The following is a 12,458-nucleotide window of genomic DNA, read 5'->3' as shown; positions in this document are numbered from 1 at the left end:
TACCAGGACTGAATACACCAGCCTAGAATTAGTAGAACCAGACCCTTAATTACGTGCAGGGGGATATTCCATTATACATTGTACAATTCAGCAGGGAATGACCATCATTTTAAAATGTGCACTTGTTTTTTCCTGCTACTGTATACTGAGACATATAGGCCCTTATTTGTTTAAGTACAGAGCAGGCATATCAGATTTAGTAATTTCTGCAAAGAATGAGGACACCTTGAAAGGAAGAGTGTGTCAAACCATTGCGCGCGCGCAGCTTACGACATCACTAACCTGAACGATCACTGTTTTTGGTAGAAATTCCATTTCTACATGGCAAATAATTTACTAGTAGGTGTAGTAGAGTAATAGAAAAGCACCGGACCCAAACACTCATGACATGCATGCTGCTGATTCTGTGTAACTAAATCACTAATTGAGGCTTGTTCCAAATAATAGCAGTGTTCAAAATAATAATAATTAGTGAGGTCATTCATTCTGTAAAAAAACAGCTGTCAATTACGGCTCTTATTTAAGAAAGGAAGGCAACAAATGTTGTGCATGCAGGTTATAGTGCGTAGAGTAAAATGGGTCGTTCCAGACATTGTTCAGAAGAACAGCATACTTTGATTAAAGTTAATTGTAGAGGGGAAAACATATAACGAAGTAGGCTGCTCAGCTAAAATGATCTCAAATGCTTTAAAATGGCAACCAATCCCTAAAAGATGTTGAAGAAAACCAAAAACTACCATTTGAATTGATAAAAGAATAGCCAAAATGGCAAAGATTCAGCCAATGATCAGCTCCAGGAAAGATCAAAGAAGGTCTAACGTTACCTGTGAGTACTGTTACAATTAGAAGAAATCTACGTGAAGCCAAATTATAGGCAAGAAGCCCCTTCAAAGTCCCATTGTTGAAAAAAGACGTGGGCTGAAGAGATTACAATTTGAAAGAACAAATTGACTGGTCTAAATAGAAATGGAGCAACATTTTGTGGTCTGATGAAAGCAAGATTGTTCTTTTTGGGTCTAGGGGCCCCAGACAATTTGTCAGACTCCCCCCCCCCCAAACAATGAATTCAAGTCACAGTACAGAGTGAAGCCAGTGAAACATGGTGGCACAAGCATCATAATATGGAGATGTTTCTCATACTATGGTGTTGGGCCTATTTATCACATACCAGGGATCATGGACCAGTTTCAATACATCAAAATACTTGGTCATGTTGCCTTATGCTGAAGAGGAAATGCCCTTGAAATTGATGTTTCAACAAGACAATGACCCCAAACACACCAGTAAACAAGCAAAATCTTGGTTCCAGACCAACAAGATTGACGTTAGGGAGTGACCAGCCCAATCGCTGGACCTTAATTCAATAGAAAAACTTGTGGGGTGACATAAAATATTCTGTTTCTGAGGCAAAAGCAAGAAATGCAGAAGAATTATGGAATGTAACAGGTGCCAGAAGTTGGTGGACTCCATGTAACACAGATGTGCAGCAATTCTCAGAAACACTGATTATACAACTAAATAGAAGTTCAGTGACAAAAGCAACATCTTGGAACATTTTTCAGTTTATACAGTAAATCTTTGAGTTTGTAAAGGAGAATGGAACAGCCTAATATTCCCTTTTCTTCACTTTCTGTAAAAGAGTAACACAAATGTGATATTTTTTTCATCATATTTTGATTTGGAATAGAATGTGCAGTGTTCCCAATGCATTTGTGTGTATGGAAAAAAACTATTATTAGGATTTTGAGCTTTAATCACTTTTTTAAACACACAGATATTATTCTGAACACAATTGCACCAAGATGGTGATGTAACTATTATGGGAACATTGTTAAAATGTAAGGGGTAGATTTATCAAAGGGCGAGGTGAATTCTCTAATTCAAAAAAATCGAATTTCAAACTATTTTTTGTATACTTCGACTACGGTATTGTCCAAACTCTATTCGAATTTGAAAAAAATGTGAATATCGAAATTTATCATGTACTGAATTCAACTTCGACCATTCGCCCCCTAAAACCTGCCGAATTGCTGTTTTAGCCGATGGGGGACTTCCTATAACCTATTTGGAGTCAATTGGTGAACTTTGCAAAATCTGTTTTTTTTTGTGAAACCTTCGATTTGAAAATCGATTGAATGCGCTATTACTTCGATTTGTATGATTCAAATTCGGCCGAATATGGACCTATTCGATCGAAAATGGACCTATTCATCAAAAAAAAAACCTTAGACAATCTGAATTAATCTGATTTGTTTCTTTTAAAAAAGTCCAACCAAACTAGAATCCACGATTTTACCTCATTATTAAAAATCACGATTTGATCGGATCAGGAAAATATTTGATGAAATCAAGCGAAAACCTGAATCCTACGATTCGGATTTTCAGGCTAATTCCAGCACAGACCACAGAAACTTCCAAACAGGATAGGGACTTCTCCCATTGACTTATATTCAACCTCGGCAGGTCGGAGATGCCGGATTTTCGAAATTCTGTTTTTTTTTACAGCCTCGGGGTATAATAAATCTCGAAAAATTCAAGTTTTTTTCCCACTAAAAATTTGAACTGTCTAGTAAAAAAACCTTACATTTCGGAGTTTTTAGCATTTAGACTTTAATTATTAACCTCCTATGAGTCAGCTATATTTCCAAACAACAGATTAAATCCCTAAATTAAGGTGAGGAGGGGACACAGCGTTTCAATTATTGTGGAAAGTGGCAAAGTGACACCTTTAGACCTTAATAGGGATTAGCTGTTTTTAGGTACTAGATTGGGCAGATTTGTAAAAAAAAAAAAACCCAAAAACATTTATATCTGGAAGTTCAAAAATGGTTTCTGTAGCTTTTCTACATAACCCAAGTGAACGTTAAAATGGGGGGAGTATATTTCCTTTTACTGCCAAAACTGCTAAAGAACACAAACAGTATCAACTATAAGCTTTGGAAAACAAAGGAATAAAAGGGCAAGTGCTTATTCAGCTCTACCATGAAATAAACTTGAAATTAACTCATTGTACAGACATGGAAGTGCCATCGTTCTACTCAAAAAGAAAGTATATGTATATGAAATGCATATTCTTTTTTAAATCAATTAATCAGTGCAGTGTCGTTACTGTTGCAATTAAATGGCAGTATCCAATCCACCATGTTCACTAGGAAAACAAGCCTTGCTTTTGCCATATAAATGTCTTGGGACAGATGTTACACAGATATGCATCAGAACACTTTATTTTATGATAATAATGTCATTTTATTTGATGGGTTTTGGAAAGTTGGATTACATACCAGTAAGAGGACAGTTACTGATTAATGGTATAATTCATCCATGGCTTATGAGATATATATATATATATATATATATATATATATATATATATATATATATAATAATGAAAGCAGGGGCAAAAATGACTCCAGGTATATTCTGAATAAAGCATGTTCATTTACTCAAAATCATACTTTCCATTATGTATAAATGGCATCACGTAATTGCTGCTAAAGAACTGTCACAATACCCTTTAAAGCAGCAATGTTAAATGGCAAACAAAAAGAAAAAAAAAAACAATAATTAAATTACATTAAGTTACTAACCTAAACACAAACATGAATATCAAGATATGTGCATCACTGAAATGGATCCAGTTTTAGTGTATCCTAAAGGATGGGCGTTTATGCGTGGTATTAAAACAAAACCACCTATTTACAAGATTCACAGGCTGCACTTAGACTCAAACGCCAAATGTGTTCTCTCCACTGTAGGCCACATATAAGAATCCATCCTCGTCTTTTTCTTTCTCATAAAGTTGTCCCATTGTGAGGCTACAAAAAAAAAAGACGGTAAAGTCAAAAGATGTTTATTTTATAAGGAATGTCTTGTCTGATTTCTTGAACAAGCATAATATCCAATGCTATTGGGATCTTAAAGGAGAAATCAACCTGTTATAAAAAACCCTCACTCCTCTCCCCAGCCTACCTGCCACCCACCCCGGGAAATGCCCCTAATTTCTTTACTCACCCCTCTGTGCAGATTCTGGCCTCGGAGTTCATGGCAGCCATCTTCTCCGGTAATCTTTGTGTATTGACAGCATTTTCGGTGCATGCGCAGTTGCAGTAAATTTCTGGCCCCGAACAACTGCGCATGCACCGAAAGTCATGAGAATTTCTGAAAATTTTTCAGAAATGTTCATGATTTTTGGCGCATGCGCAGTGGCTTGGTCCCGGAAATTTACTCCAACGGCGCATACGACCAAAACTTCTGAAGTAGACTAAAGAAAGAGGATGGCTGGCGTGAACTCCGAGGCCATAATCTGCCGCTAGGGGTGAGTAAAAAAAATTAGGGGGGGGCAGGTAGGCTGTGAGGGAGGGGGGGTCAGGTTTTTCAACTACGGGTTGAATTCTCCTTTAAAGGGATACTGTCATAGGAAACCGTTTTTTTACTAAATTGACTTTTTTTGCAAAATGGACCAGTTTATAGCACTCCTCCAGCAGAATCCTGCATTTTATTTCATTTTTTAAAAGAGCAAACATGTTTTTTTAATATTTAATTTTGAAATCTCATATTGAGTTAGACATCCTGTCAGTTTCCCAAGTGGCCTTAGCCATGTGACTTGTGCTCTGATTAACTTCAATCACTCTTTACTGCTGCACTGCAAGTTGGAGTTATATCAACCCCCTCCCTTCCCCCCCAGCAGCCCTTCAGCAAAACAATGGGAATGTAACCAGATAACAGCTCCCCGACACCTGCAATGATGAAAAAAAAAATGCTCCTGTACCCCACTAGTGGTAGATATGAGAACAGCATTCAAAAGTAAAAATCCAAGTCTGGCCAACCCAAGTTGCAGCTCCTTCAGTTAAACTGAGTAGGAGAAAAAATAGTCTGTCTTAAAACAGTTCTATTCTGAAGTGCTGCCTCTTTCTGAAGGCAAAATTACCTAAGATGACTGACTACACATCAATATTACAACAACAAAAAATACATTCATTGGTATAAGATTTTATATCGCTCCGTGGTGCTCGAAAGAATCCCGAGCCAGTGCAGTTTTCTCCTAATAGGTGCACCGGCCCAGGGTTTCAGGTAAGTACATGAGATCACTTGGGGGTGCCAAACTTTTAGCACCCCAAGAAAAAACCTTTCCTTCTCCTTTAAAGGAATTGTTCAGTATAAAAACTGGATAAATAGATAGGCTGTGCCTTTATACATTCCATTTTTGGCTAACTTACTATATTAGAAACATTTTTTATTTTGCACATCCTATCTATTTACCCAGTTTTTATTTTTATACTAAACTGTTCCTTTAAGCCTCACATAAGCAACTTGTGAGCGAGGACCCTTGTCATACACATGTATTTCTAAGGGAATCATTTACTGATACACATTACAGTAGGCAAGAAATTTAGCACATGCCTTAAAATTCCTTAACAATTTTCCAGGGAATATGTTCAACCTCAGGTATTTTGGTGCTAGGATAACATATAATCCGACTTACCTAGACTGTGGCACAGTCTTGTCTACAAACAAGAAGATTGCTTTCTCTGATGGCAACTGAATCCGTTTTCGGATTATCCACATGAACTGGGCCACAGTAATATCGGATGGAACCAAGTACTTCCGTTTATCAATATCTACAATCTGGGAGCCTGAAACCTTTTCGACAATTACCTGCAAAGTACAATAAAAGTTACAACATAAATAAAAAGCTATTAAAGATAGCCAGATATAAAGCTTGTCGGGGGGGGGGGAGTGTCATCACTTTGATTTCTTTTGAAAATGGGCCACTATTTCTGATTTAATATGAAAAAAAAGCCATGGTCTTTGTTTTTCTGTTTAGCCCTATGACAGAACAGTGCTTCTTTATATCACGGTCAATATTTGTATAAAATCTTAGGTAGCACAAACAGAGTTTCTTGAAACTACAAGAAAATGGGTTATGTAAAGTGATTTTCAATATATGCCAAGTAGCTGCTAATCAGTTACTGTATCTTTATACAATCTTCAGTATGGGTCTCTTTATGTAGCTAGCAATATTCAGAAAGAAAAAAATCAGGAAAGGCTTTCGCTAACTCTATTCTATATAAAATAAAGAATGAAGACCAATTAAAATGTGTCTTAAAATTGGTCCATCTGTAACATACCAAACATTTATTTAAAGGTGAACTTTCATTACCTTGAACAAATACTCCGTTCCCACAAATATTTGCTGTTTTTTACTGCTGTAGCTACTTTTATCCATTTGAGAAAATGATATAAATCAAATGGGATTATTAGTTATACAGTGCATGAAAAGTAACCTATGGCAGCCTCTCTCTTCAAATAGAAAGTTCACCTTTAGAGAGAGAGAGAGGCGACCATAGGTTACTTTTCATGCACTGTATAACTAATAATCCCATTTGATTCATATAATTTTCTCAAATGGATAAAAGTAGCTAAAGCAGTAAAAAAACAGCAGATATTTGTGGGAACGGAGTATTTGTTCAAGGTAATAATTCTTGCAGATTTTATTTTTTAGGTTTGGTTTACAAACCTGCAGATACAGATCAAATATTTTATTATGTGAACAGAAACATTATGGAAGCAGAGAACTTTTGTATCAATCATGGCTGACTTTAAAGCTGTATGACTATACACAGCAAACACTAAACCCAGGCAAAGGATATCGTAAACCCCATTTCCTGAAAAAAACAGAGCTTGGAACACTGAAAAGGTAATGCTACATCAAGGCAAAGAGTACAGTCTTGTGTAATAATGTGACTCTTTCAAATGTACTCCTTATTAACAAGATAACTTGATGAATAATAAATGAACAGCACTAAATGCAGTAGAGATTGATGAGTGAAAAATGTTCATGGCAGCAATTCCTGAAACAAAATCAATCACATCTGTTGGTCTTATAGCTGTTCATTGCCTAAACCTGTAACAGTCCTGTTGGCAGAGTACAGATAATATGCTGTATTTGTTTCACAGCAGTACATAAAGGTGCAACCATTGCTCATGATGTACAGTAGAGCATTTCTGCCTTACCATATTGAGTGTGTAACCAGTCACACTTTAACTTTAGCTGCAAATCACTAGCTACTAGGGATGCACTGAATCCACTATCTTGGATTCGGCCGAACCCCCGAATCCTTTGCGAAAGATTTGGCTGAATCTGAATTTGCATATGCAAATTAGGGGTGGGAAGGGGAAAACATTTTTTACTTTGTTTTGTGACAAAAAGTCACGTGATTTCCCTCCCCACCCCTAATCTGCACAAACAAATTAGGATTCAGTTTCGGCTGGGCAGAAGGATTCGGCCGAATCTGAATCCTGCTGAAAAAGGCCGAATCCTGGATTCGGTGCATCAGTCTGCCAGGTAGCAGTTCAGCAAAAGTACAGTTTCAGCAATATCACTATCTATACAAACTACACACCTAGAAGGTTATTTACTAAAACCCACATTTCTCTGGTTGTGGTTTTAAAGGGGAAAACACCAATTTATTGTGGAAAAAAAACATAGAATTTTTCAATATTTATTAAAGCGATACTAACACGTTCCTATATAAATCATAGGAACGTGTCCGTATCAAGGAGGTGCTGCATGCCCAATATTTTCCTCTAAAAGCCGCCCCAAGATCCTTCATTTAGCTGACCCTCCAACACTACTAATGATGCTGGGCTGGGGGCGGCGCAATCCTTCCATAGGCTAATTACAAATGAAAACAGGACTTCAGCCTATGGAAGGATCGCTCCGCAGCCAGCCCAGCGTCATTGAAACAACCACAGCAGATGAGTTAAAAGTGTCAGAGGTCGGATTCACAATGTTTTGCAGGGCTAGAGGGGGCTTTTAGAGGAAGCACCTCTTCGATACGGACATGTTCCTATGATTTTTATATGAATAGTGTCGGTATCGCTTTAAACCCCAAGGCTGCTAAAAGTCTGAATCCGAAAATACCCCATCTCAAACCTGCCGAGTTCATGTAGATGTCCCTTCTGAGCTGGGTTTCTTACGATAATCTGAATAATTTTCCGTCAAATCCGAAAATAAATTTACGATTCAAATTTTTCATGATTTTATCGAGTCTTTTCCCACACCTGATTTTTTTTGAGTTATTTTATTGATAAATAAGGCAAAATTGTGCATGGGAGTTTGGTCAAAGTAGTTTTAATAAAATAACCCCTCTTAATGTTCAAATGAAATGGAAAGAGTATATCATTATTAATATACTTTACAGAATTGATATAATGTTGTTTGAAGCCATAAAATGTAATATTGTTACCAAATTTTTATTACCCTGATTAAAAAGTCACTCACAGCGTTTTACTCCACTGGAGAAAACATCTAACCTCTGCCACTGAGCACCGTACCCTGGGTTTTAGCAGTACAGAATCTGCCTGTCAGTGCTCACACATAGGGTTTTTGGTCCAAAAAAGCACAACTGTTTGCATTTTTGGCCCAAAATCGGCACAGTCTGTGGGATAATGTGAAATTAGACTTATTTTTTGGTTTTTATTTTCAAAGAAGATCAGCAAAAGTGTAACTTAAAATAACCAACTGTAATGAGGTTGTATGTAATAAAAGGTGCAAAGTCTGCTACAGGTCTAGTCATTTATAGCAACCAATCAGCAGGTAGCATTTACTGGTCACCTGTTTAAAATCAAATATCTTATTAGTTGCTATGGCTTACAGCACCTAGGCAAATTGTGTTCCTTTTATTACATACGGGGTAATTATTCTACCACCTTTAAACATAAATATTAAAACGATCACACAAAAGTGACGTATGCTCTACTATGGAGTGGTGAAGCTACTGTGTATACCACACTCCACTGTGTGTAGCTCCATTCCAACAGCAATTATAACCTGAATAATTAATCATTCATAGAAAAGTGAAACAAAAGAAGTTACCGGAACTCGATCTGGATACTTGGCTCTGATTTTCGCTGACTCCACACACCTGTGTTCTGAAATTAGAAAATTTAGAACATTAATGTGTATTAATTATTTTATTTTTTTTTGCACTTATGGTATACATAATTTCACGTTGTTAACTTCCTTATTGTGATACAAACAGCAGGCCATTTATGTGCTATGAGTAAGATACCACATATCTACATAATGAGCTATTTGTTCTATTTATAGCTGCATACGTATAGTCTCCAGGACCTTCTGTGCAAAAGAAATCAACAGAACTTCTTGTAGATCATGTGGTGGGTCATATTTACAGCAAACAAACCTATTTCTAGCCAGGCACATACATTTCAATGGCACACAGCAACTCAAGTAAAAAAAAAAAACAAACAGCTGAGAGTTGTAGTTTTATAAAGATTTTGGTTCAGATTGGGTTTTTGCCTTCCACTGGAACAGGTTAAAAAAAGTTAAAAGGTTGAACTTGATGGACGTGTGTCTTTTTTCAACCTAACTTACTATGTTACTATGAAGTACAGGTATGGGACCTATTATCCAGATCTAACGGATCACTCCATAATTTGGATCTTTATACCTTAAGTCTACTAGAAAATCTTGTAAACATTAAATAACTCCATTAGGCTGGATCGGCTTCCAATAATAATTCATTATAATACACAAGAGTCATGAATATCCTGTAAATGATATCCTTATAAAGGGTGACTAGTGATGTCATCAGTTATAAACTAGTGATGTCATTTTTATCACATGACTCACTAAAACTTGTGTATTATAATAAATAAAGAAACCCTTGTTGGAAAATATGAGGATATTAGAAGTATCCTCGGACTTCCATGACCTGGCCTTCAGCCTCGTACTTTTATGCGGTCATGGAACTCCTCGGTGACTTATATATAATTATAATATACTTATATGTAACAATAGGGGGTTCATTATTCACTATATATCTTAGTTTGGATCAAGTAAAAGGTACTGTTTTATTATTACAGAGAAAAAGTAAACCATTTAAAAAAAAAACTGTATTATTTGACTATAGTGGAGTCTATGGGAGACAGCCTTTCTTTAATTCTGAGCTGTCTGGATAACGGATCCCATACCTGTACCAATGGTTGTAAACAGGAATGGGTAAAAAAGGTTGGGGATCACTGCTGTACACTAAGGGACATATTTATTAATAACATTGGAAACAAACATCATCGGTTACGTTGGCCATAGCAACCAATGAGATCTTTGCTTTTGTTCTCTAACTAAAAAAATCTGATTGCTTATTGGTTGCTATGGGCAACATAAGTGTGATGTTGGTCTCCAAATATACTAAACATTTTTTAATATAACTGTAACCATTTGTTGACCATATAAAATATCGTGGATAGAGTTTTGCTATTTTTCTTCAGACTGACCTGCCCCCTAAGGAGAGAATGGGTGACAGACACATCATGGCCTCAGAACTAGAGGGGCCCATGGACAATTCTCTCATGACGGAATTCTAAAAAATAAAATGTAGCATTTGGGGTCCAGAGGACAATGACAATGGGTCTAGGGAATGTTTTGATGGGGGAGTCGTTATTATAGCAGGTGTGAGCGAGACTGAAGTTGATAAAATGATGGTGGGGACAATAAAAGTGTCACTTATTGGGGTGGTAGTAGTAGTACATGTTTTAAGATAGTGTGAGAGGACCAGATATGAGAGGGCACAGGCAGTAACAAGACACAGAGCTGTGTGGGGGATGGGAATAGGAGATACCAGATGGAAGGGGCGGCTGTACGAGGTGTTGTGCCTATGAGACTGAGCTTACATGGATTAGTAACGTAAAGGTAATGGTTACCCCCAAAACGTTCCCCCCGTCTCACCCAGCGAATGGTCTTCCTTGAACATCCACTTCATGGTACCGACCGATGACAGCGACGACAATAACAATAGGGCGGAGCCGCCTTCTGACGACACTTCCGGTTCAGGGCGTCTGGGTTCCCCAGCACCTCCCATTATTTTTACTGATAAGCACTTGGGCGGGGCATCGCCGATTCAACCCGAGTCCAAACAAAAACTCCCGTCTCTAAATAGTCTTTAGGGGTGAACTATTGTGATCGTACGCACAGTAATGTTCTAAGACAATGAGCTAATTCAGTGTGTAAAAAATATCACGATCTCTTGATCCCACAAATTCCGTCACGGGCCCGAACATAAAATTTTTCGGGGGCCCCTGGGCCCCGCCCCCGAAAACCACCCCAGATTCTGCCCACTCCCCTGGCCACACCCCTGATCCACCCCAGCCAATGCCAAATTTGTCAAAACCCCACCTACTCCCTGGCAAGCCCCGCCCCCTGGAACCCACAAATCCTGCGTTTGCATCGGTACCCGCTAATAGCCACATACAGACTGGCACAGGGGTAACTGCAGACAAGAGAAATTGTAGAGTGGGGGTAGATGTTTTTTTTAAATAAGTTAAATTACCCTTTAAAGTGGTAAGAATTAATCATTACTGCCCAGGTTAATTAATAGAAGAGGCAAAGAACGGACTATACCAACCAATGAAAAGGCAGCCTTAGGTTGTAACCAGAAAACAGGCTATAGCCTGTGGTAGCCTAGACCAGGGGTGTCCAACCTTTTGGCTTCTCTGGGCCACATTGGAAAAAGAAAAATTGTCTGGGGCCACACATGAAATACACAAACACTTTTGATTTGTAAAATTAAAGAAAATACATGGAAAATAGCTACAATACCAGTTGGATAACCATATGGAGCTATACATTGGAATATGGGACCCCTGGATATTAAACAGACTTATTATTATATTCAGGGTCAGACTGGGCCGGCGGGGCACCGGAAAAAAACACGGTGGGCCCTCCGCTCTTCTGGGCCCCCACATGTGGCTATGAATGCAGCGACCCCTTTATCGGAGGTCACGGAAGAAGACTGCGTGCTTTCGCATGAGCACAAACACGGTGTCACTCGCATGTGTACAGACATGGAGCCGCGAGCAGAAGCACCAGCCGCCGGCACTGCAGGGGGTCCGGGGGGGGCCCTGGGGCAATAGCCCCGGTGGGCCCCAGGCCCCCCAGTCCAACACTGATTATATTATTATTACTTAATGGGCAGAGTCCCCCATCCTCCCTTCAAGATAGGTCATCACATTGTTACATCCTGGCATAGTGTGTTCCTAACAAGACGACAGAATGAGGGGGTTAATGTGTCTGGACTTAGAGAGCACAATGTGTTATTTCACTCTCGTTTTCTCTGTATTTCCATACATTTATTTCCTTTTCTCTCTCCTTTTCTCTTCAAGCTTGGGCCGCAGGTTGGACACCCCTGGCTAGAGACCAATAGCCACTTTTCTATGCATCGTTACATACTCCCTTTATATTATTTTTCCAAGATTCACATTATTAAAAGACTTTGTATCTGGAATAAAGGCTCAACAATAATTGAATATAGTGTAAGTTTATTGTGACACGCGCTCCTTCGTTTGCGCACAGCCTGCATTGCCCGGCACTGACACACAATACGCAAACATTTCTCCTCTGCAGACAGCACAGATCAGGAAGAGGCGGGGCTACTGGT

The 12,458-nt window shown here is 38.4% G+C and overlaps 1 protein-coding gene across 1 annotated transcript; it reads right to left on the bottom strand.

The window, feature by feature from the left end:
• Window positions 1-3,424: 3,424 nt before the first annotated feature.
• Window positions 3,425-10,904, bottom strand: gabarapl2.S (GABA(A) receptor-associated protein like 2 S homeolog). The gene is made up of 4 exons (XM_018260591.2): window positions 10,751-10,904; window positions 8,879-8,934; window positions 5,483-5,655; window positions 3,425-3,815 (listed from the first exon to the last, which is right to left on the bottom strand). The coding sequence occupies exons 1-4, from the start codon at window positions 10,881-10,883 to the stop codon at window positions 3,725-3,727; spliced, it is 453 nt and encodes a 150-aa protein (XP_018116080.1). The 5' UTR covers window positions 10,884-10,904; the 3' UTR covers window positions 3,425-3,724.
• Between the last annotated feature and the right edge of the window lie 1,554 nt (window positions 10,905-12,458).

This window comes from Xenopus laevis, chromosome 4S (assembly GCF_017654675.1).
Source record: "Xenopus laevis strain J_2021 chromosome 4S, Xenopus_laevis_v10.1, whole genome shotgun sequence".
In the NCBI taxonomy this organism is placed as follows: Eukaryota; Metazoa; Chordata; class Amphibia; order Anura; family Pipidae; genus Xenopus; species Xenopus laevis.
The sequence above is the reverse complement of the archived record's forward strand: the minus strand, read 5'-3'. Positions and strand labels throughout refer to the sequence as shown.

What these genes read in the sequence shown, in the direction of transcription:
- gabarapl2.S (XM_018260591.2), bottom strand. Translation starts at nt 10,883, where the DNA reads ATGGGAGGTGCTGGGGAACCCAGACGCCCTGAACCGGAAGTGTCGTCA. An exon ending in AGTATCCAGATCGAGTTCCG is followed by an intron (nt 5,656 to 8,878) that starts GTAACTTCTTTT and finishes TGTACTTTGCAG; the next exon opens with GTAATTGTCGAAAAGGTTTC. An exon ending in AAGACTGTGCCACAGTCTAG is followed by an intron (nt 3,816 to 5,482) that starts GTAAGTCGGATT and finishes TTTTTTTTGTAG; the next exon opens with CCTCACAATGGGACAACTTT.